The 25,667-nt window shown below is 38.9% G+C and overlaps 1 protein-coding gene across 3 annotated transcripts in view; it reads right to left on the minus strand.

The window, feature by feature from the left end:
- The window catches only part of BCAT1 (branched chain amino acid transaminase 1), a 64,611-nt gene that overhangs the window by 17,917 nt on the left and 21,027 nt on the right, over nt 1-25,667 (minus strand). For 2 of the 3 annotated variants that reach the window (XM_051639861.1, XM_051639852.1), the window contains exons 3-7: nt 12,326-12,526; nt 8,468-8,578; nt 7,444-7,563; nt 5,073-5,236; nt 3,247-3,389 (exon numbers count right to left, since the gene is read on the minus strand). In XM_051639861.1, coding sequence (XP_051495821.1) covers nt 3,247-3,389; nt 5,073-5,236; nt 7,444-7,563; nt 8,468-8,578; nt 12,326-12,526 — 739 coding nt within the window. Of the gene's footprint in view, nt 1-3,246; nt 3,390-5,072; nt 5,237-7,443; nt 7,564-8,467; nt 8,579-10,660; nt 10,718-12,325; nt 12,527-25,667 lie in introns of all 3 variants that reach the window. The other variant, XM_051639845.1, reaches the window with a different exon arrangement.

Consider the following 25,667-nt stretch of genomic DNA (forward strand, 5'->3'; position numbering starts at 1 on the left):
TAAGACACAGCATGCCAAATAGCTCATCAGCTCTGTGAACTGATGCCAAACCAGGCTCCATATGACATCAGTTTGTCCATCTCCAAAAACACAGACTGTGAGATCACAGACTTCATTTGCCTTTTGAATTATTTTGATGGGCTAAAAGCCTTCAAATGTGTAGTTGCAAAGAGTGAGGAGAAATGGCAGGCTTTCCATTCAGTCGACTACTGTTACTGTTATAGTAGTAGCACTATCAGTCCAGGAAATCCTGATTTCACTATTATTGATAGCTGACTTCTGCCTCCATTTTGTTCTGGACCTTTCTATTTCTTTCTCCTTATTTCCCTCAGGGTTTTCTTATATTCTTTCTCTCCATCACTCTGTCTTCACCTCTTTGTCAATTTACTTTCCTCAATTACTTCACCTTCTTCATCTGCCATCTCATTCTGCTGCTGCTCTCCCCTCCATGCTATTGCTGTGTCTTTCTATTAGAGCAGAAGGTACAATACTTATTTTGTTAATAGTCTACTTGTTCAAGTTACTTCTGCAGCACAAATAATGATCTGCCTACAGAACACTATGCAAACTTGCCTGGTATTTTACCTGACTGTTCCAAAGAATCTTTTAAGATATTTCATTTTTAATGTATGTAAGGTATTTTGAAGTGGGCAGTATTAATCCCCATTTTAATAACAGCATAAAAATGTTAAGCAATACTTCAATGCTATTCACAATACCTTAACATTAAAGCTAGAAGTAAAGCCCAGATGGTTCCAAACTATCCTCACGAAACTGAATTCTTGGAAAGTACACACAAATTTCATAGTTAGCAATCTTCAGGATGCATGTATGTTTAAAATTTAAGGTTTTCCATAAAGTCAAGCTTACATTCTAGATGGAAGAACAGACACTGTCAAAGGAAATTAGTTTCAATGTTAACAGCCTCCTGAGACTGCTACATGCTCTGAAGGGGCAGGTAGAAGGGGATGCCAAGTGACCAAAATTTTCACTTTGTGAACATAAACTGTGAACAGTATTTGATTAATGAAATATCACACTTCTGCATTTATGCAACAGCAGGGATCCAGATTTGGTCATGTTACAAGCCTCAGCCAGAGCATCTGCAGGCACAGAAGAGCAGCAGAGAATACATCCTGTTATTTTCCACAAGGTTGAGTAGTTAGCTCCCATACTCCTTCCTCAGTGTTGCAAATGGAAGATTTTACCAGGCTCCTCCTGCTGCCCAAGATAATGTGTCATGTTTAGTCACAATGCTTTAATTGGAAAAATAGCAAAGGCTTGCAAGGAAAGGTTACTCTCATTGGAAGCACAGATGTCCTTTAGTCTAGGCTTTACTGGGCTGAGTCTGATCTGTTAGGTACCAAGGGGAGCAGTTGAGACTACTCTGCAGTGACCTCCTAACACACAAATAAGGGCATGTTCTTTTTGATCATGATTTGCAGTTTCTGTCTATTTTTATATTAGATCACTCTGTCAGCTGCAAAATTTGCATAACAAAGCAGAACCACAGCCAAAGTAAGAATCTGTTGTGAAGTGACAGAACATAACACTTTTCAAACCACAATGTAAAGCCATAGGCAGGTATGGGATGACACACATTAGCAGCAAGAGCGATTCTCAGCCAAAGATCTCATAAATTAAGCATTAATTTTTTAATGCACTTTGATGGAGGACAGCAAAGTGGCCTCAATGATGCTAATGACCATGTCGTGTGAAACTGCAGGTTTGCCTGTGTACAGTTAGCTTGAGTGGCATGAATTACAAGTTGTTTGCTATGGCCACCTCACAATAGTACTATTCAGTAGTGCACTGGTAACACAGTGATTGGCAGATCTTTGGAACAGTGCAGTGCTGCAGCTGGATAATTCCAGCATATTCCTGGTTTAAGTACAATGAGAACATTGAATTCTAATTATGTCCTCCCTTCAGTGTCCTTTCCCTGGGCAGAATGAGCCAAAATCTATTTTTGTGTCTCTCCAGTGAAGTTAGACAAGGCTTGAATTTGGCCCTCTAGCTACACTGACAAATCTACCACTACTCTAACACTGACAAGATTTCTCATATTTATAGGTTAATTCATAAAGCTTCACAGATGCAGCACTGAGGGAGCATCATTCTTCTTCTTACCAAATTGGTAAAGCTTTTGCAGAAGAACAAGTAATGAAACTGGAGATGGGAGTCAGGTAGCTAGATTCCCATTACTCTGCACTATCCACAGCATACTGCTGTCCCCACAGAATGCTGCCTCTGTACTGCAGCTGAGCACTGTCAGAAAAATGACAATTTTCTGGGGTATCCATGGTACTATGATAAAATCTGCATCTGAACCCTGCATCTGCGGCCATGCAAAACTTCAGTAACACTTCCTATTTGTTGAGGGCCAGTACTCATGAAAGTCAGGAGGTGTCTTTTTATTCACTTCCCTATGCATTGGCTCAATCCTCCTTTATGCATTGGCTCAGTCATGTTGCCTTCCAAACCAGTTCTCAGGTGCAACTACCACTTCTCAAGCACTGAATACTTGCATGCCTGATCAGTGCTTTTGAGATTACTAAATAGTTGGCTGCTCATTATGTAAATAGCTCTCTAATCAGCTTTTACATTATTCAGAGATGACTCTGGGTACAAAGAGGTACAATGGCTTAAGGAAAGGCAGTGTATCTTGAAAGCATCATTTGAGCATTTGGAACATTGACTGACATGTTCCTCTCTCTCTGGACAGGACTTCAAATTCCTCAAAGAAAGAGCTGAGTTCTTCATCACCTGGATGCTGAAACACTTTTGCCTATGTTTCAGGAACATTTGACTCTCCAGAAAGTGAAGATGGGAACCACTCATGTCCAAAACCACAAAGTTTGAAGAGCTACACAGCCATAAGGTGTATTTAGTATGACTGTGTGGTTTCTAACTCAACACCTCCTTCAAGATCAAGCACGCTAATAACATTGACAGCAAACCTGCAGTGTGACCTTGTATACAGCTAGATTTTACCCTTGGAGCCCATGGACTAGCCCAAAAATTTAGTATGTTATCAGCAGGCAATACTCACAGCTCCCCCAGAAACTCCTATTTCACAATGGTATAACTAAGTCACCCATCAGTTTTAAGAAGACAGTATGTATTTCCTTTGTTAAATCAACTTCATTTAAGAGTTTATGATATGCATTCTAATAATAATTTTATGGATTATAGTCCCAACTGTCTATTCTAATATTAAAGTTTATATATTTTGTGTTACTGTACCTCCATCTTCGTTTATCCAGTAGAGAAACAGATTCATTGTTCCAACTTCAGTTATTTGGTGATCTTCTCCATAGAGCCACAAAACCTGCTGGCAGCCAAACTCCTGGGCTTCTTGTTGGGCATAAATAGAAGAACCATAATTCCTTCCAGAAATAAAAAAAGGAAGAGCAAAGAGTTGTAAGTATCTGGTTGAATATTTTATCATTTCTATGCAAGGATGTGTACACTTTAACCTTATCAGTAAGTGCTCTGCACAGTCACTACTTGCCCCTGAAATATTTCATTGGAAGTACTCTACTAGTATTTTACTAGGTCATTTGTATCTACAACAAAAACTTTGAAGGGCTGAACAGCACCAACAGCTCAAACATATCCATCCAAATTGTCTTTAAAATACCTTTTGTTCCATTTTCTGGACATCCTAATCATTGCAGTTAGACACCTTAGGAAAGCATTTTTATTAATTTAGCATATGGAATTCTTAAGAGAATGCAGCAATTCCCATACAGTTCATGGTTTAAAAAAAAACAAAAAACAAAATCATTTACCTCATCTCATATATGTCAGGCAAAGAGATGGGTCACATATGTTAGATGAACCTCTTGAAACACAAAAATCACCAGAAGACAGTTATTTCTTCTTAGTAAAAGATATTTGCACAATTAACAGCTTCAGGAGCTGCAAATTGGCCTCGATGAATTCCATATCCTCAAGGAAGAAAGGTTTTCCTAAAATGCTGCCTATACTGTGAACCTGGCTGAATAGTATGTTTACTCTGCAGCTGCTTTGAGGAGGAGAAAAGCCCTTTTCTCTTCTTGATATTCAACAATTATCAAGACCCAAAGTCAGCAGCTCTAAGGTGCTGACCACACAGGAGTTAAGTTGCCACCTCTAGGCACAAACCAAAGCAGTAGTGACTCCAGACTATTCCTTTTTTCACAGCTGATGTATGAAGGATGCACAGGAAACAATTAATATACTTCTATAACTAAGCAAAAAATCACAAAGAAAGAGTAGTTCTAAATAATTTTCTTGCCCTTTGATTATTCTACTAGCTCAGTGGAGCAGCCCTTAACAACTGCTAACTTCCTGCCTAGAAAAGAAACTCATAGCTAGAGACAATAACCTTTGTTTAAACCAAAGACCAAGGATGCACAATCAAGTCATTTATTTAACCCCTTCCAAGTTGCTCCCTCCAGTCAAGTCCTAAGCAGCTTCACTCTACAAGTCAAGTATTCAAACATTAAAAATCACCGTTCCACCTAACTAGTGCTTTGGCCTAGTTCAGCAGAAAACTGTCAGACTATTGTCCAGCCGAGGCAGATAACTGTCTCCTGCTTTCCCTTAAACACCCATACCCCTGACATAACTGCAGATGGCTTGTCAGGACTCTCTGCCAAGGATGGAGGTCAGTAATCAATGCCGCTCACTGCCCAGTTGGCAGCAGGCTCCTATGCTGAATGCTGCATCACAGACGTGATACATTTAGGGTCATTTTCTGCAAAGGGAACAGCCAAAGTACTACATAGACACCTTCCAGGTACAGTTCCTCAGCTTGAGATGCTGTGAAACTGCTCCTGCAGATAGTCCACTTGGATGTAATAGCCAAACAAAAACATGCCACTGAATTGTATAAATAATACAAAGTACAATTTTGAAATATTTGTTATAGATATATTGTTATAGACATCTGTTATAGATATATAGGTATACACATTGTTTAACTGCTACATTGAATACCTCTACTTTTGCTGGATTATATACTTCACTAAAAAACAAAGTCCCTTTGTAAGCTATGCAGAAGATGCAGAATTTTGTTTTCTTACCCTCCAAGTTTGCAGTCCCCCGTTCCTCCTTTCCAGGCTCTTACATATTTTGGATCTGCCCATAAGGATATTGGACTAAAGCTTCCACTTGCAAAGTAAGGGCCCACAGGGCTCAGTATGACGTACAGTAGGGCTTTAGTCGGCTTCTTCACTCCAAGAGAAGGCTGAAAATGTAAACAAATCAGAAGTTACTTGTGTATTTCACTTCAAACATGAGATGCTGCACAATTAGCTTCTGAAACACTACTTTCAGAGGACTCGCAGCACAAGAGTCCTTTTACTAGGACAATATAAAGTGCTACAATGAAGAGAAAATATTTATATAACTTCCTCTCCATCCAAACAACATAAACAGCCCTAATTTTACACACTGTTACCATTAACTTACAGCTGTTTCATTTATCTATGCATTCTATATATACCTATACGTAGTTAAACACAGACATACCTAATCTTCTCAAATTATTTCAAGCTTATGAGAACTCAGATATTAGCTTAATAAGATGCTATATAATTATATTAATCACAGCAGAAGCCTGCAAAAGCCTTTTAGGAAAAGGAGTGGCAAGGGCCAGTGCTAACAACAACAATGGAGGAACCACTTAGCTGCACTACTAATGAGAATTAGCCAGTGGCTCTTAGAACTGGTATTGGTAGAGCTGAGCGCTGGCTCTGTGAATGACTGTGACAAGCTAAAATTATCTGCCTCCTAGAAGTGGTTCACACAGAAGCACAGAAAATAACCTGGTATGTATCACTTCCCATTTCCTGTCTGCGAGACAGCCCCTCATACTTCAAGTCATCACCTTCTATACTTAATGGTGGAGGTGAAAAGTCTGACACTGGTTGAAGTTGGAATGGTGGTAGGAGACTGCTTAATTAAACAATTCTTTAAAAAGCTTAGGACTGACAGAATCACAGAATGACTGATGTTACGAGGCACCTGTGAAGGTCACTTTGTCCAAATCCCTTGCCCAAGCAATGCTTCATACAGCTGTTTGCAGGCAATTCTTATGATCTTCTGAGCAACTGAATGGGTTTGTATTTTATCTCCACTCAGAAGAATGAGTCTTGTAAAAAGAGCACGCTGATCCTTGGTTTCTAAGATTAGGTCTTCATTGAAAAAAAGTTATTTAACTTAAATTTTTAGGATCAAAGGTCCTGTGCACAAAACAGGTCAAGCTAAACTGGGAAGGGAGAAGGAAAATAACACTGTAAAAATGGAAATACTGGAAAAAAGGCCTTCCTCAGCTGCCAAGTTCTTTTGATTTCTGTCTACCTTACTCCTTCAGCAAAACTTCTAAAAAGAGAAAGATAAACTAACTGAGATCTTGATATTTTTCCTGATTCTTACACAATCATTCAATAGATCATGCTGATTTGGTTTCCTAATTGTGCTGATTCACAAAATATTATCAGAACATGCAACCTGGAGACAACATACAACATCACAGAAAGGACAGATATGTTGCCTAACCTAAACAGGAAGAAAACTCCTTTTTTAATATTAATACTGTACAGTCATTGAGTAGAGATCCTTCCATCTGAAAATCTGCAACTACTTTACAAGCATTAAATTAACAGTGTTCTAGAGCACATGTGAAATGTATCATGCTCACGTATGGTAACTACTTACAGATGTGGATATTGCAGAAGTGTAACTTGCCTAATTGGGAACTATACACTCTTTGGCTTCCTTGCCCTATGCTCTACCTTTTACACTTCTCTCTTGCCACTGTTAAAAAAAAACCTCAGAGTTTTAATTTAAATAAACTTCCTGTTTCTAATTCTCTTTATAAATACTATAAGCTCAACTCACCCACATGAAACACGGAGTACACACTAATACCTAGTTGCTAAGGAGCCTTTTATAGGGTCGGGTTTATCGGGGTTCAAGAATAAGTTGATCCAATAACTTTTCTTAGTTCTGCTAAAAGTCTCTCTCAGAAGAGCCACCTTATTTACTGGGTAGAAATCTCTGAAGGTCAGGATGGAGGTGTGAGATGAAATCACATACTCTACAAAGAAAGTTTGTTTCCTCACTTTTTCTCCTGATTATTAGTATTTTAAAGACATACACTACCATCTCACAAATAGCTCTCCTTTTAGTTAATCTAAATGTTGCCGTTACCATTCAGAATAGTTAACCGAAGTTTACTTTCTGTGGTCTGAATCAGTGTGTCCACTAGGTGGTGGTGTGGTCAACATAAATTTGTGAAGTCGAGCTACAGGTGACTTTGCCTCCAGACTGTAATACTGTTGTCTAGTGACTGCTGCGTGTTTCCCTTTATGGACGGAGGCTTTTGCCTCGTGCTTAAATACAAAGAAGTTAATGGGGAGGGGGGGGGGCGGGAGGGGAAATGTTTCACACCTCAGTTCCAATTAAGGTAGGACGGATATACAGGCTGGCAGTAGTTGAGTATGGGACCCACTCCTTTTCCACTTCCACAAGCTTCCGGATGCACTCTAACAGCTCATTCTGGTCAAAACACTGGGAATGAAAAACAAAGGGAGAAAAAAAAATGGAGAAATATAGCCTGAACACTGTGGTCTTTACAGACCTATATGCTAAGGGGAAGACTTCATCAGGGTATGTTAGTGACAGTAAGTAGAGGTTCATAGGACATGATAATCCTTAAGTTAATTTCTTTTATTATTTCATATATATATTATATATATTGTTTATATAAAAATTATATATTATATTATATATAGTCTTTGTCACTGTGCCTTTTAATACAATACCCTGAACACTACAAAGTATCCTCCTGAGATTGTAAAAAAGCATCATTAACCCTTCTTGCCTCCAACACACACAGAGAGAACTCCCTGTGCAGCTTGCACCTTCACTTCGGCATGCTGCAAGTTATGGCACCACCTATTCTGCAGAAGAGTACTTTGGGTTATAACTCCTAGGGGCCCACCAAATTTCCCACTTTTACAAAGTTGCAAAGTGCTTACTAATAAGCTATTAAGTCCAGGAGGAAATTCATTGGCCAATACAGAACTGTTAAAAGCAGCATTAGGTTGCTAGCGTGACCAAGTATGAAGCACTTGGAGCTGCAGGACTTAACTGAAGAGGAAAGAAGAAAAGGATGAACATTAGTGCCAGAACAATTTCATCAGCTGTCTGCATGTAAGTACCTGCAGTGCTCACCCCTTAGAAATAGAGGCAGTAGGGAGAAAACTAAGAAAGCAAAACACTGTTGTGATTTAACAGAAAAAAAGCTATTCAGACAATTCACTGAATATGATCTCTTACCAAAGTTTAACTGAACTATTCAAGAGTTGGTGTGTTAGATGAACATTACATTACTGTGAAGTTTCAGAGATTTGCACTCTGAAAATTAAAACACACTCTAACTTTGGGAGAATAAGATGCCTTGGCTACATACTGGCAGAGTTGCTCGTCTTGCTGATCGTGCCATCCTGTCCATGTTGAGGGTTGGCCGGAACAGGCGGATTTTGCCATCCACTCCTCGGTAAGCCTTCATTCCTTCAAACAACTAGCAAGCCAAAAAAGGAGGGAAAGGAAATAAAATAATAATAGAGACTTGTTGTTCCCAGGATGATCTGTGCAAAAGCAGAACACATCCTTCGGAAATAAAAGAACTTCACTTTCCTGCTCACAGCACTCAAAGCATAAATGCTAACTAGTTAATCCTTGCAACACACTCTTGTGTATAGTATCATGAAGTTTATATCACAAAGATGACCTGCCTACGCCTCAGGTATATCTTTCTCTGTCAAGGGACTTACAATAACCTTTTGTTTTCCCCCCATAATTTGGTTACAGCAATTAAAATTTGTAGCGTGTTTGACTTAACTATTCCATCATGTCCTGACTAATACCTAAGACTGAGCCAAAAGAGTATTGTCCCTTATGGAAAACATCTATAGAATTTAATTACATACATTAATCACTTTTAGAGCTCTGTCCAAAATGCATTTTGGCAGGAAATACAAAATAAGATAATTAAGAGAACTCTGTTGCAGTTCTTGCTTTATTAGTAGCGAAAACCTTGTCACTTATTTTCCCCTTATGCCCCTAAGTTGTGGAAGGGGATTCAGCCAGCATGAAAGACAGATGCATCAGCCTTACAACAGAGGAATAATGCATGCAAAAGTTTTATCTATATGTTAGGTAAACATAAATTAGCCATAATTATTGCATCAAACTGCAGAATCTGGATGACTGGTGTTGACAATTAATTTACCAGAAACCCTTATCCCACCAGTGCCCTCTCAACAGAATGCTGTACAGCATCTCCTAACCACTGCAAAAAAAACCCCATATGCCCATAAAATATCCATAGCTATTCTCAGATATAGGTTGATAATTTCCAGTTATAGACAGAAACCACACATATGAGATGACATTTTTTAATACATAGAGGTATTATTTAGATTAAGTATTAAAGGATCACCTATGCTTTCAGAAAAGAGTTCAGATTTTTACAATTTATTTTCTAAAGCATTTATCTGTACATTACATTAGAGTACCAGTTCTATGAATTTAACTGCATCACTGCTATCAGACTCCTCAGACTTTTTGTCCTGTTACAAAAAACTGGCTGGAAATACATTCTATGCCATTGGAAGTCTACTTATGCAGGTTGTTTTTTTTAAAAAAAAACAATCCTGTCTCTTTGTGTAGTAATAGTTTTTGTACAATACTCAAGGCTTCATTATTATTAAATTCTATACAATTTTCCCATAAGGATCAGTGAAATGGGATGTTTAGAGATCTTTTGTGCAGTTCCATGACAGAGCTAGGTCCTTCCACATGACAAATTTCAATTGGGTTGTAACTGGGTTGCAGGAATCCCAGCAGTTTTCTTCAGGCTACATGCCAACCATGCAGCAGAACCAGAATTAGAACCAGAGTTAGAACCCAGAACTACTTGCCTTCAACGTTTATCTTATTCCTATGGCAATGCCAACCTTATTAAAAGCTTTGTACTAAGTTTTGAAAAAAAACCTGTTCCTAGGATAGACATTGTAGATACAAGAAATAAATTCTATCTTTAATGAAGGACAGCATAGCTGGTAGTATGGCTGATACTTTGATATGATTTTTATTGTGCCAGTTGCTAACTAATGCCACATTTCTGTAATGCTACTTTCTTATGACAGAACAGTTGTTTCCCCCCCACACCCCCCTTCTCCCAAACACATTCACAGAACTTTTAATGAGAGGGAAGAGGAAGGAATGTTACTACTAAGATTTGATCAATGGTTTGAGAGAAGTAAGAATCACATCATTACTGAAACACAAAGCCTTCTCGAGCTGTTCAATCTTTTTCTCCAAAGAGAAATTCTTTTAACCTTCCAGAGCTGTTAAAAACCTTTCACTCATTAAAAAGGGAGACAGTGATGTGTTCCAGAAATGCTCAACTTGAATAAAAGCAACTGCTGTGATTGCTTGATGGTTGGTTGCTACAGTGGTATGCAAACAAAATTATCTGACATCTGTACATCACAGGAACTGGATCTGGAGTACAGAAGATCCAGACTATCACATTGCATCATGGAGGGCAAGGAGAAAGGGGAGGGAATGCCAAATTCATCATTTTTACTATACCCACTGTGTATTCATTGAGCCACAGCATTGGCACCAGATTCTCGTCTGTCTGTCCTCTTGGCTAGAGGAAACGTGATGCAATAAGGGTAAAAGAATAAAAAAAAAAAAATTGGGGAAAAAAAAAAGAGCATATTCATATTAGCAATCATTTCAGACTGGGCCATAGGCTGAGCATTAAAGCAATATGCTACTAAGAGTGAAATACAGATTTGGAACTCCAGCGTGGTTTCTTACTTCTTGGGCAGATCAAGAACTGCAGCCTTGAAGGCAGGACCTCAGGGACAACAAGGAGGGAAAAGCTTGGCCCTTATATTAGTGGTCAAAAAAGAAAAAAAAAAAGAAAAAAAAGAAGGAAAAAAAAATAATAAAAGAAGCACAAGCAACTCCATTCAGTGGAGATGCTCCCACCGACCCAGAGGAGGGAGGAGAAGCAGGCTTCCATTTCAGCATAAGCACCCTACTGAGGCTCTCACACAGATGTGAGTATAGCCAAAGCTGGAGACACAAAAGGCAGCTACAGACATTCAGCAGCTAAGCACGGAAACTTAACCACGCTGGTTTCCGACTTAACATTTCACTTTCCAAAGTTCCTTGCTGAATATTCTCTGTTTAAATACATGTGTACGTGCAGCTCTCTAGACCTGCCTGGAGCTGCAAACAAGCATCTGTCTAGCCTGTCCTGCAATCCAATATATGAATCTTTAAAACAGCTTAAAATAACTTCCACAAAGTGCATGTTCAGTCCCCAGATTAAAGCTACTCTTGGAATCTCACATGGTCTTATATCCAGTGGTTATAACCACATGAGAATAGCTACACTGATCCACCATCAGTGAACTAGAATCCTTTCTCAAATTTGTCACCACAGAAGAAAAGGTTCACCTTCACAAGGTTAAATGAGCTAGAATCCAGAGACCACAGTTGCTTCTGAGTTATAGCAACATAAACATAACCCTGTTGTAAATAATGGAATTATACTTGAAGAACATCAGTTAACAAAACAAAACGTAACTCAATACTAATAAACTTCAGACAGTATCCTAGTTTTGGCTGGGATAGAGTTAATTTACTTCCTAGTAGCTGGTATAACACTGTGTTCTGGATTTAGAATGTGAATACTGTTGGTAACAAACTGATGTTTTAGCTGTTGCCAAGCACAACTTAGTGCTTGCACCAAGTCAAGGACCTTTCAGCTTCTCATACTGCCCTGCCAGTGAGCAGGCTGGGGTTGCACAAGATGGGAAAGGGCACAGCTGGAACAGCTGTATTCTATACCATATGATGTCATGATGAACACGCTGACCAATAAAACTGCAGGGAGTTGGCTGGGGGTCAGAGGTGGCTGCCTGGGGACTGCCTGGGCATTGGTCAGCAAGTGGTGAGCAATTGCACTGTGCATTGCTTCTTTTGCATATTCTTTTATTATTCTTAATATTTTCCCTTTCTTTTCTGTCTTATTCAACTGTCTTTATTTCAACTCATGAATTTTACCTTTTTTCCAGTTCTCTCCCACATCCCACTGCCAGGGGAGTGGGCAAACAGCTGTGTGGTGTTTAGCTGCCCTACCAGGTCAAACCACAAAAGACAGTAATAGACTTTGTATTACAAAGCAATGGCTTCAAGAGCTAATGGAACAAAACAGCAGTTTTCAAATCAATTCAGTACTCACTTCTACAGCATAATGCAGAGATGAGGAGGCTGGATGCAACGAAAGGTTCTCAAGCGGCTTAATATAAGGTTTCTCCCATCCTGAAGCCAAGGACCATTCAATTGTCAGCATATTATCAGTGAACACAGTTCCAAATACCAAACCACTGGGGTCTGGCTTTTCCTTGAAAGTTGTAGCTGGGGTGATAACCAAGTCTGAAGCCTGAAAGAATATGAAGACAAAAATGAAGCATATAAAAATAAGTCAGATGGATTTAAAAATTATTCTGCATCAGTGAACACAAGCAAATGCAATATTTCATCTGTGGGGACATTTAATAACTAAATGGTCAAAAGGTGGTTACCTCTAAGTAGCTGGCAAAGTACTCCCACTGTGTATGCACACATATACACAGTGCTGCCCATACCAGCAGTTGTTAGCATATTTTGAAGCACTGTACAAAGTGTAAAAACAGAAAACTAGCAAACAAACATTTCTTGGACATTTAGATGAACCCATCTATACAACTTTCAGAAACACAACTGCTGTATCTCAGAACTTAAGCTGATCATCAGAAACTAATCCTCCTCACAAGTAGATACATTATGCTGATTTTCCTTTAATGCATAGAACCAGTGTTATAGAGTGGAGTCAGCAGACTACTAGAGTCATGCTAGCTTTTTCAGTCACATTCGTATTTTACTAGAAAGATTCCATTAGCAAAGAAGGATAAATGTTGCCTTGCATGATTAACTGTAGAGATTTCCTCTTACAAGCCATGACGAGCTGCAGAAACGCAGCATAGTTTTTTGTACTATTTTTTGCTAGCTTGACTAGTTAATTTTTTTATAGTAGTTCCTATGGTACAAATCATCCTACAGGGTGAAGAAGGAAAGCAGGATTTCTAGCACTTTACTCCCCTTTTATACACAGATAGGGGAGGGCTAAACAACTAGAGAAGGCTATGAAGTGGGCAGTCTGAATCACCCCTCTCCATTCACTTTCAATGCCACCTGAGCCTTTAAACAGTGCTTCGCAGAGAGGCAAGGAAGAATTCAGAGAGTTATATTTGAAGTTCCATTTTCCTTCCTAACATGACTCAAAAAGCACTGAGCCTTATTACAGACCCCCAAGTGAAATCTTGCTTCTCTATGTTGGATATATATGGAATAGACCAGAACATAGGTACTTCAGACTATTGTTCAAATTATTTGCACATGCACTAAAAAGCTCGTTCTGCAAGAGACAGCACTGACTTTGACTTTTCAAATTCAACACACATTTTGAAACATGAGAAAAAGTCCCAAAAGAACACACACAGCCCAGTCTTTGTAAACAACTTGATTTTCAATATGTCTTTAATGAATAATGAACTATTTTAACTGATTTGTTGGTTTTGGTTTGGGGTGTTTTGATGTGTTGGGGTTTTTTTGCTTAATAGCTTAGATGTGCAATTAACTTAGAGCTGGAACACATGATTCACTAAAAGCTTGTTTCAAACTATCTCCAATTATAGGCCTTGCCTAGATATTACAGTGCATTAGCTTGGTTGAATTAATACATAATCTGATGAAACAACAGTTACTCTTCTTAACTCCAATTTGGAGTACCCTTTATCCTGCTGACAGTGAATGCTCCAATGGAAAGAGCACTGCTTAATGATGTCCTGAAAATAAAAATTTATTTTACCTGACAACCCTTATCACGTGCTTTGCAAAAGATGACATCACAGAAGAGCACAGAGCAAAACAAAAGCCCCAAAGGAGAGTTTGCAATTATTCTCAATGCAAAACTCAGCACAGGAAAACACACCGGAGCAGGATGTGAATGGGGCTTAAGGGAGGATGTAGAATCCTTGACTTTATCTCTGGACAGAACCACTGCTGCCAAAGAACTCCTACTGCCAGTGGTATTAACAGCTCTCCCTATATTCAAGGCTTCTGTCTCATCTAAGGTTAGTTTTATTAATGCAATTATCTTTACAACAACCTGGCCTGGGGACCAAAATTATTGTGTGGAGTCTCAGCCCTTAGGACTCCCACCGGTGTGCTAATTTTATGCCTCGTTTTTCACATCCTCAGTTGTGGCAGCACACCTAGTTGAAAGGCAACACTATAAAACACTTTGCTTAGTTCACTAGGGTTAACAAATAGCTTTTACTTTAAAGATGGGAAAGGATTTTAACCTGGCTCTTCTCACAGGCCCACAAGCACATGCAGAAGGAACAGCAAGCTGCAGCATCAAGTAAAGAAACAAGCAGGCTCACCTGGGAGCACATATGCTTTCTCTGACTCAGTTTTGCCATCAAAGATATTTCTCCAGATTTGGAGACCTGGGGTTCAAGAAAGTCTTGGACAGAGTCTTTGTCACGTGAGTGACACTTCAGTAAAACCAGACCGATCAAATACAAGCACACTGTTATGCTCTAATGGTTAATCCACAGAGGACTACAGATAGAGTCACTCCTAAACTGTCTCGTCAGAAGTAAGATGTGGGCCAAGTCTTCATTCCTTCCTGGAGCTGTGCACTCTGAACAAGGAGGCCCTTCTTCTTCAGCATTTAGGTAAACCAGCTGTCATTCACACATTCTGCAAACAACTGACTCAACAACAACAGGTACAACACCTGACCCATAACACTTCCTTCAAACAGTAGGAACACCTTGCATAAGACCTCAAATATAGGCTAAACTGCATAGATGAGGAAGGCAACAATCAAACAGGCAAAAAGGTAACTTCCGGATCCTTATAATCCTCCTGAGCTCTCAGGAGATGCATTTAAGGTTTGTTATGGCCTTTACTTTCTTAAGGCTCTTCCCCCATATCCATTCTATTGTATTTTTCTCCCTCTTTTACCAACCAGTGAGTAATGCAAGTTAACAGTGTAAAAAACCACCTGAATCATTCAGAGCCCCAATGCTTTTTATGTCAAGACACCATCAAGAGCTACGACACATTCAATTTTTTTTTCCATGGATGGATATGGAGGGGGAAGTTGGACAACCCATCCTTGGAATACTCTCTTCCACAGTATAGTCTGCAGCACAAAATAGTGCCAGTACCCTCGACTTCCTCTAGGTCCCTGAATGATAAGACCCACTACATAACATCTCACCTGGCCCACACTCTTTTGGCTTAACTTGCCCCAAAGTCCTGCCCCAGCATTCTGTGGTGCTGTTCAAGAGATCAGAGGAAGGCCAGGTGACTAATACCAGATTAAGTATCAATGCCTATTACTTTAATACTACTCATTAAAAAACTATTGCAGGCTACCATGGTGACACCTATGACCCTTACAAATGGCAATTTATTTCTTTCCTTTGTCAACATTTCCCCAACCCTGAAAGCAGCACTAAGGATGCATTAGGGATTGGCATTTACACCCATCCAGATCTCCGCTGTTTGTACTGCCAATACAAAGGGCAATTTTCAACTAGGTTTGTGTTTGCCTGCTTTGTTTATCAGCGTGTGCTCAAGCACCTTCTGACGCTGCTGCCTAATAAAACCATTCAACTGGAAGGAAAACAAGTAAATGCAGGAACAAAGTGGATAAAGGAGATAAAGAAAAACAGATGTGGCACCCAGTCTACTGAGTGCAGCTATTCAGCCTCTGTTACCTCAGTAAAGTGACATAGTTCTAGCCCTGCAAACTCTGCATGTCACAGCAATACAGTATGTACAAGATATATCTCAGCCCAGGGCACACTGGTAAGACATGGAAAGAACCAGACTGCCTTGCCTATAGTAGGCAAAAGGAAGTGGTGGGGAAGCCAGCTGGATACCACTGATTTTCAGGCCTTATAGGGTAGCTCTACGACTTCAAACAGCCCATTTCTACACGACACACTTTTCTGAATAGCCCCTCATCTGAGAAGTGCTTGTTGCTTTTCTCACACAAGTTCTTCCAGAGCTAAGCTTTACCCAGCCCAAGCAAAGATGATATATTGTGAGCTCCTGAAATTAAAATTCATCATTTGATCAAAATAGATCTTGTCAATTATGAGCTAGGTCAAATTAAAAGTGATGTGTTGGTCAGTGTCAATTTTAACTAAAGCTGTAGTAAGACATTCTGGTGCCTCTAGCCAAGATGTCAGTCTGATGCTTACTCTACCCAGCCTTTGCAATAGCCTGAAGTGGATTTGGAGCTAACAGCAGCCTCTGGCCACAGCTGTTACTCTCATTACTACAATCCTACCTTTCTTACCCTAGAGAGATATCTCAGCTTGTTGTAAATGGCAAGTGCATATTTTGTCCTACTTTTTCTGTCAAGTTTTGCCAGAGCCTTCTCAAACAATCCTTGGCTGTGGTTATTTTCACTGCACTGAAACTACTAGACCATAAGCACTAGGTTGAGCAGCTGTAACAGGTGTAATTCATTTGACATACCTCCTTTTCTAAACATTGTGCTGGGTCAAACATTTCTATCAGTTACCTAGTAAAAAAAAGAACTGGCAAGTTACCTAACTACAACAGCAAGTTTCAGCAGAGATCCTCAAAACATTAACATGAAATAAGTAATCTCCTTGACTTCTAGTCAAGGTGATTCATTTAAGATCACAAGGCAACTGCAATTATTCTTTTTTATTACTTATGCTGAGTTTGTAAGCATATCCTAGGAAAGATCATGGCCTTCTGTTGCAATAACAGACACAAAAGCATAGGCAAAATAGAGTAACTTGGTTTGTCCTTGCACTTGTGAACAGCAAAATGTGGTTGCAGTAGCAAAGCAAATTTTGAGGTGACAGATTACAAACCACATGAGGAATTACTAAAAAAGGAGAAAGCCAGAGGGAGGTAGAGAGAATGAGGCTGGGACTAGACAGAATGGTTTTGAGGAGGGCTCCAAGGATGAGGATGTCATTTTCCTACTGTTCAGTCTTTATGGCTGTGGCACCCTCATCGTGGCTTTTGAGCCCTCCCCAGTACATACATCTCTATCCCAGGAAGGCATTGTTTCTGCTGGAGCAGCTGTTTTCACCCCACACCATCTGTCTGGCCTCCTAAACCTGAGGCTCCTCGTATATGACAGACTGAAGAGATTTGCACTGTCAAAGAGAAGCAGTGGTGGGGAATTAGGTTTAGGATATTTGCTAGGCTGAAGAAAGTGGCTTGCTAATTCACCTTTGGAAGCTGAAACACTCTGTTCTCTTAAACTTCTTTTTCCCTCTTTTTTTGGCATTTCAGTCAGTGAGCAAGCTACCATCATTCTCCTGCAATTCAGTCACCTTCATAGCTTTCCGGATGTCCAGCTGTAGATGGCAAAGAATTGCCTCAATTTTCTTGCTGACCAGAGCAGTGATCTTAGCTGGCTGGAGAAGCTCATCCATTAGATATTCCAGCCCAGCAGGCTCATGCAGTAGGGTTCAGGCTACTTTATGATGCAGGTAATTGCTCCTGTAGAGCAGCTACTAGGAGCAGCACACAGGGAATTCCTGATCCAGGAACAGCCTTCACACATGGGCCTGCTTTCTGTAGGCAGACATCATGAATCATGCTTTACAGCTACTACTGCACACAGACAAAAAAAAAAAGCTTGTGCCAAACTACTGCTCAACTCTGAAAAGAATCAGCAATGATGTGCCAACTCCTCCATCAGTGGAATCAGAGCAGACAGCAGCAGCACCAGGCTATGCAACTAGAAAGCAGGAAAAGGTTATGGAGGCTGTGCGTGGTGCTAGGGAAACTGGTATGTTTGTCCTCCATTTGGCCAAAATAAGCAATCACCTGTTCTGCCTATTCCTAAACCATATCTTAGAAAGAGAAATGCTGAATACTGCTCCAGCAGATGAAACCAAATGCAACCGCTTCCAGAAATTATTTCTTTTTCTAGTTTGCCTGACTTACTCCCTCTAAGCTCTACCCACTAATCACTAGCTGACACCACAGCATCTCCTTGGGTAAAAAAAATAGGAGATTTATGTTCTACAGTCCTTGGGTAAACCAAGGTCTGTGGATTTCTCTCTTGTTCCATCCTTACAGTCCCTGGAAAAGACTGCTAGTTTTCTGGGAAAGAGACCATCACTTCTGGTACAAGGCTAAGTTGATAGCTCTGATCACAATAATGAAGTCCATAATAGAAACAATAAGAATAATAAGAGTTCTATCAACTCAAAATAGAATAAGACAGTTAAATAAATTCTTAGAAATCTATTACTAGCTTGTAAGTATAAAATGTAATGTTAATGTAAGCTATCCTATAATCCCTTTACCATCATTACTATTTTAAATTTGCAGCAGAGCTTGAGGCTCGAGAATGCAAAGTGTGCCAACATACAAGATTTGAGAGGAATAAATTTTCCTCCTATTAAAAAAAGAGAGATAGAAAAATATAATGAAATATCTTCTGCAACCCCAGTGAGAATACCCAGAAATCTTTATAAAGCTTCCCTGAGACTTCATCTGTGGATATGTTAGCACATGCAATTGGACTGGGGCCTAGAATCATTGCATCAGGTTGACAGTACATAGGTTATTAAAACACAGAACAAATGACAAAGCAAAAGGGAGTCAAGTCTCTGAATCAGTTGTGAGTCAATCATGGAAGCAAAAGAAAATATGGGTGGAAGGACTGTCTACTCTGTTGTCTGCAGGGCATCTACCTAAACTATTCATAACAGATATTTATCAAATATTTGTCAAACCATAGAATGAGCTTCTGCTAAACTCTGCAAGCAATAGGAAGAAAATGAGAAGGGGACAACACATTGCTGGCTTCTTTAACCTTTGCCCTGACCTGATGGATGCTCCAACTCCAACACAGGAATGTTTGCTTTGAAGCAAAAGGCAAGGAAATAAACCAGCTCTGACAAAACAGAGAAGTGGTTGGAATTGACAGTCTTCTTGCCGTAGAGGAGGACACCTGGGACAGCAGCACAGCTGATAATGTAGTCCCCAAAATGCATCAGAGGGGAAATGAAAATGTTGAAAAGCTATAGTCCAGATAGACTGTAGAGAAAGCATAGAAGAAACCAATCATGGCCTAAAAAACATGGAACATGTCAAGAACATGGATAATGAATAATGTCATTGATTTCAATGGCACTAACTAAATTTTGAGAGCTTTTGCATGTGTTGCTGAAATGTTGCCCTGCACCAACTCCCATTGATTTGATCCAAAGCCTATTTAAATTTACCCAGACTTCTTCCTCTAGCTTTGCAGGAATTTGTATTGTAAAGCAGGCAAAACTACCTAAATCTTTATAGCCTTATCCATTTCTTCTGCTTCAGGAAAATTAAATGGACTAGTAATGGTTTGAGTTTTGGTTGGTGGGTTTTGTTGTGGGTTTGGGGTTTTTTTCAGGGTTTTTTTGTGTTGGTTTTTTTTGGTGTTGTTTAGTTGTGGGGTTTTTTTTGGGGGGGTGGTGGGCAGGGGGTTGGTTTGGTTTTTTTTGTCCCTTAGAGTAGTCAGTTCTCCACTGACGTAAGTTTCAGAAGATATGTATTTTTAAAGAAAAAAAAAAATGAAGAAATGGGGTTCCTATAGATCCTAAGGAAACCTACCTGATGTTGAGGAAATCCTAAGGAATGTGCCTATTTGATATTAATGTGGTCTATTTCCTCCACTCCAGCTAATGGTATTTTCAGAGCTATGAAAAACAGTCACATCGTATTTCATCTATCAAAGAATTATATTAAACATTTCAAATATAACTACCTCTAAAATATTAACCATCAAGGTGCTGATAAGACTATTAAACAGAAACAGCAACTGGGAACATTATTGCATTTTGGTCCTATGAACTATTTCTGTTTGCTAACAGCTCTTACAGTTAACTCAGTGAGGTGATAATAAAGTGTTTATAGGGAGGAAGCATGAGCAGACTTCAATGCAGTCATTGTACTGGACTGAAGAACTCACTGCTGGTCAAGTTAGCTATTCAAAAAAATCCTCAACTGCGCTTCATGTCTGCAATGTAGATATACCTGGGCTTTTGATTAGAAAGAAGCAATTCCATAGAGAAAAGTAAGGGAAAATTACAGACTGCAAGTCATTAATAGACTGATTCCTTTCACAGAAAATCCTCTCAGACTCATACTCAAATGTTTCCATAAATACAAAACTAGGACCATTCTTCACTAATGGAACATATTAGCTAATTAAACTATACATATTATTCAATATTAGTAAATGCTGCTTCTTCTCAAAAGATCTGACAGCTCGGTTAATGCAATTCCCAGTTCCTGATGCTGTGCTGCTCCTTGCCTCACAACCACTGTATTTCTGCATTGTAGCATAAACACAACGTTCCATTTTTAGAAAGAGTTTGCCTGGGAGAAGGTTTGAGCCTAACACAAGCTGAGAGCTTACACTGGCCTGGGACACAAATCAGGAGTAGAGATCTGCGACATTTCACTGATACCACATTTTTGTACAGTGGCACAGTGTTTCAGGTGTTCAAATAATGCTGTATGAAAACAAAACATATTCATTTGGTCTACAAAGATTTAAGATACCACTGTCTTCTCATCTGGTAAACACAGTTTCTATTTGTGAAGAAAGTGAAAACAAAAATAAGACATTTACATCTAAGCTTTCCTAGAAAGCAGCATATTAAAGAGGAAATTAATTACAAACCTGTATTTCAGAGAAGTTGGGAATATTTTGCCTAAGTAGCCCGGCTAGTCACAAACATGTTATGTGGAATAGCCAAGAATAGAATCATAATCTCACATGTCCAAATCCTGAGCAGTTGCAATTAAATCTTCTTACCCTGATTATAAGCTTGCAGACATGCATGGGAGTGGATTCAAGGAATGAAGGCCTTCAGAATTTATCATTTCATATGGAATTTCATACTTCATAGTACAGTCTCTTATGTAGAGGTTACAGGAATAATTTCAAACATTCAGTTAACCACACTTGCCTTTTTATTTTATCCCATCTCCCTCTCACACTGGTAGACAGACAAATTTAGAAATTGCCATGTATTTCCATGTTTGATCTGCCACTGAAAGTGCAACATTTTGCCAGTTTGTTTCATTCAGTAGTTCCTAGAAATGGGGACAAAGTATGGAAACTTTTCTAGCTCTCTAGGCTCATGAGATTTAGGATATAGAAAATTTCAAAAGCAAGCAGAAAGGTCAATAGAATCCTATTGGGGAAAAAAAAAAAAGACTAAATTATCTTCTTAAATTGTAGTTCCTATCCATGTGTGTTAAACAAAGAAAACATTTAATATCAGATCTAGGGACGTGACAACACAATGACATTAGAATGTAAGAATTCTTAGAAAGTAACATCATGTATTTTATAAGCTTTGGAGTCAGATAATTTCCTTTGGGAATCATTAGCTGGTGCTAAAGCCCTAAATTTTAAAAGCAATTCTTCCCCTTGGGAAAAATAAATCCAGAAAAATATATAACCCAAATGGAATTTCCAAAATTCTAATAGAATTTCCGTGCCTTTAAAGACAGCAGCTATATCTTCAGCTCCTAGTTAAAAAGAAGATAAAGTATCACTTTCTTGATGGTATAAATCGTCAGCCAGCTTGTTAGTCAACAGCCCCAGCTGTTTTTCGAGCATCTTCCTTTTATCTTTGCTAAAAGCTCCTGTTATTTGTTGAAGACAAGTAGCTCTATGTGCAAATCCTACAGCTTCAGATACTGGGACAATCAGTTTCTCTACTACAGCTTAGAAAACCCATTTGCTAAAAGCCTGCAACTACTTGAAGGACAATACTTCCCTGAAAAGTAACACAGAACTACTTGCCACCAAGCTAAAACTGAATAGCACTGCCACAGATCTCAAATGCCACAGTATAGATGGGTTCCTGATAGCATGAGAAACTTAGTTGCAGACTGTTGGGAAATCACCCCTTAACGTATCATGGAAGAATCACGGTGAATTATTTTCACAGCACTAACAACTTCTTGTTTCTCAGTAGAATTTCTTGTCTACTACAATCATGAAGCAGTGACACTACTGCTACTACTGTGCTATAACAAGTTTGATTTAGAAACACTGATGTCCCAAGTAGAGCTATCAGTAATACTAAGCTGCATTAGGATACCCTCCACCTGCACACACAACTCATGTGGTCTCCTTCGGGAGAGCCACTTTCTCCTGGCAACCCACCACCACTGGAACATTATTAACACAACCTGAGCTTTGTTTCTCCTCTCTCTCATCACAACATGGTGCTCTGCCATAAGCACACTGTGTTGATTATGACTGTGACCTACACCCATACTTTCCTAGTAACTGGAATGGCAGCAGCAGATACATAAGCCAGTCTTGCCCAGTTACTGAGAGTAGTACTCAAACGACTTTGAGCAATGTCAGATGCAGAATGCCACAGAAACCCCTTGGCACTCAATCTTCTCTGTGCTGCAGCTGGTTTCCCTCTTGGCAGGTGAAAATGAGGGAATGTCTTTGTAAATCACCTGAAGTAATGCTGCAGCATATACATACCGTGCTAGGAGGCACAGTCAAGTGCTATGAAGGCTCTGTGACCATACTCTCCCATTTTCTTTTTTTTATTCAACACATGACAAAAGGCAAATAATATTCCTCCCATCAATAAAAAGCTAAATGAATAGATTCAGCTGAAATAAAGATAAAATCAGAATGACCTTTTCTACATGCAAAATACTGTTACAACAATGACAATTGGCTTGTAGCTTGGCATCTCGATATAACAGTGGGAAAAGCTATGTAGTTCCATGAAAATTTTATGGAGATGACCCATCAAACTGTAACTAACACAGTGTCCTGGTTTAAGCGAGGATGAAGCAAATTTTCTCAAACGAGGACAGTTTTAGCTTAGGAGGTGCAAACCGGACGCGAGAGAAAATATTTTCTTAAAGGGAGTAGTGCAGCACTGCATTCAAAAGACAAAGCCACAGCTGACCTGTGGATGGACTAGTTGGCCTAAGACAAAATACTTGTAGATGCCTTATTGTGTAACATTATATACACACATACACCTATGCATATATCTCCAACTGGTTGCCTTTCTTTTACTGCCTCAGGACAGTTTATATAAAAGCATCTTTTCTATATACACACTTTGGGGATCTACTGCTCATCACAGCATCAAGATATCGGTACATTTCTGCAATCAATCTTCCCTCATACAACTTAACAAAAAGGAAAAGATTTATCTGATCTATCAAAATTCAAAATGGGGTCTAATACAGAATTTAAAATGGAAATGCAAGGCATTCTAACAGATCCTGAACTCTGAAACACAGAAGAATCAACAGCTTCATCATGACAAAAAGCCTCACCAAATGCCTGTATGCTTTGGCAGGTAAATAATTTACTGATATTAATAGAAAACAACAAATTGAGAACAATGTGGAAAGGAAGAGATGTGAGAACATATAAACCATGTAAACTGCATATTTTAGCCTTGTACATAATGAGCTAACTACAACACATATGTGTCCTCATCCCAAAAATATTTTAGCCTTCCCCTGCTCCATAAGCTCCGAACATGTCAGAAACTCTACCGACTACTCATAGAAAGAGTAAACATAAGAGAAGTGCTACATACTTCTTAAACTCTTCAAGGAGTGGAACTTTCACCATCTAAGTCTAATGTTGTGCCAATGTGATACTGCCAATTATTTCAGATTTTTAAAAGATGTTTAAACAAGTAGTTTTTTCTGTATTTTATAGGTTTTTAATTTTGCATTGGAGAGGAAAGAAGAAAATGAGGTGATGAAACTATTTTTTTGTTTTAAAAAAACGGAGAATTGTTCATTTCTTATCTCTGCCAGCAACCTTTTACAAGTAAAATATTTTCCAAAAATAAAGCTTAAAACTGTCTAATATCTCAAAACAGGTTGGTGGTTCTCTCATATCCCAGAATAAGAAGTAACACATCCCACTTTTTGGCAGGGATTGAAGATGCACTTTTAATGAATTTAATGCATTTAATGAATTAAATTAATTCATTAATTTAAACATGGTAATGAATCATAGTAATGTAGCTTCATTAATGTAAATCTAGAAAATGCAATAGTTACTCAGTTTTTCCTTTGAAAGACTGTTTCAAAACCAGGCATATCTTTCTCTACAGAAAAAAAAGGAATTTTTCCAACCCTTTCTAATGTACAGGAAATGCTGCATACTGCAATAACATCTAACCTATCTCTTAAGTGCACAGATTGCTCCTGTAATACTACCTTATTTTTAATTTTTCCAGGATAAAACATAGATTTGTTCTTCATATTTAATACTACTGCATTATTTGTCAAGAATGTGAAACAAGGCAGAGAACTGGAATCAGCACAGTATGTTTTGCACAGATCCAATCAAGTTCAGTCATTTTCATGCCAAGGCTACACATTTTAAAATCTGCAACTAAAGGTCGTATTATAAGGATCAACTACATTTGTGTGAAGAGGCCTACAGGCACAAGATCAACATCTGTAAAGCTTTCATTGTCCACCTCTCAATTTGAACCACAAAATCCTACACTGGACATAAATTTTCAGTTTCTTCATACTTCATCCAGAGGTACACTACAGCTTTAGATTCTGTGGGAAATTTGCCAGAGATTTTGCTTGTTTATTTGTAGGTTATACCTGTAGTGTGGAAAAAAACTTTTATGCTCTAATTCGTACCAATACCTAGCACAATGTCAGCTAGTTCACAGCTTGGGCTCTAAAACATAGCAATGCAAGAAACAAATACTAGAACATACAGCATTACAGAAAATTCACTATATCCAGCATCTCACACAGTGAGACATGAGCTAGCTTCAAACTAGGAGCCATGCAAACATTAACATAACACTTTTTTCAGTCTAGCAAGTCCTAGATCTCAACAGAGATTAGTTTGAGCACAGCACTGCACTAACCTGCCTATATAGCTTTCAGTTTGCCATGGCCTCACATCCCACTGGCTTGGAGCCTGGAAAGGTCAGGTCTACCTCTAGAAGACTGTTGGGGAACACTCACGGTTATTCAGAATAATATGAGGAGCCATTCAGATACCAAAGCTCCACTTCCACATTTTTCATTCCACCACCACAAGTTTTCTATTAGCAAGTCAATCCAGACCCAAGTGTAAACTACAACTACTCTATTCTGCTTTAGTGAAGCAGGCTAGCCAGTATTCCCTAGAAGGTTTGCAACATTTTGGTACAGTAAATAGTCCCTCAAAAATCAGAGCAAAAGAACTGAACTTTGCACCATTAAGATGCCCAACTAATTCTACAAGCTTCAGTTCTTTAAAACAAAGAGTAACATCAAAAGAATAGGTAATACCTTCTTAAAGTGTTCCATGTACCTGTCTCTCAAGGAGAAAATAAATCCAATTATGAAAGGTTATATAAAAACTAAAATAATCTTTCTGGATCTGTGTTGGTAAAATGAGGGTGAGGAAAGGATATAATAGTTGCCTTTAGTTTCTT

This window comes from Apus apus, chromosome 1 (genome assembly GCF_020740795.1).
Source record: "Apus apus isolate bApuApu2 chromosome 1, bApuApu2.pri.cur, whole genome shotgun sequence".
Lineage (NCBI taxonomy): Eukaryota > Metazoa > Chordata > Aves > Apodiformes > Apodidae > Apus > Apus apus.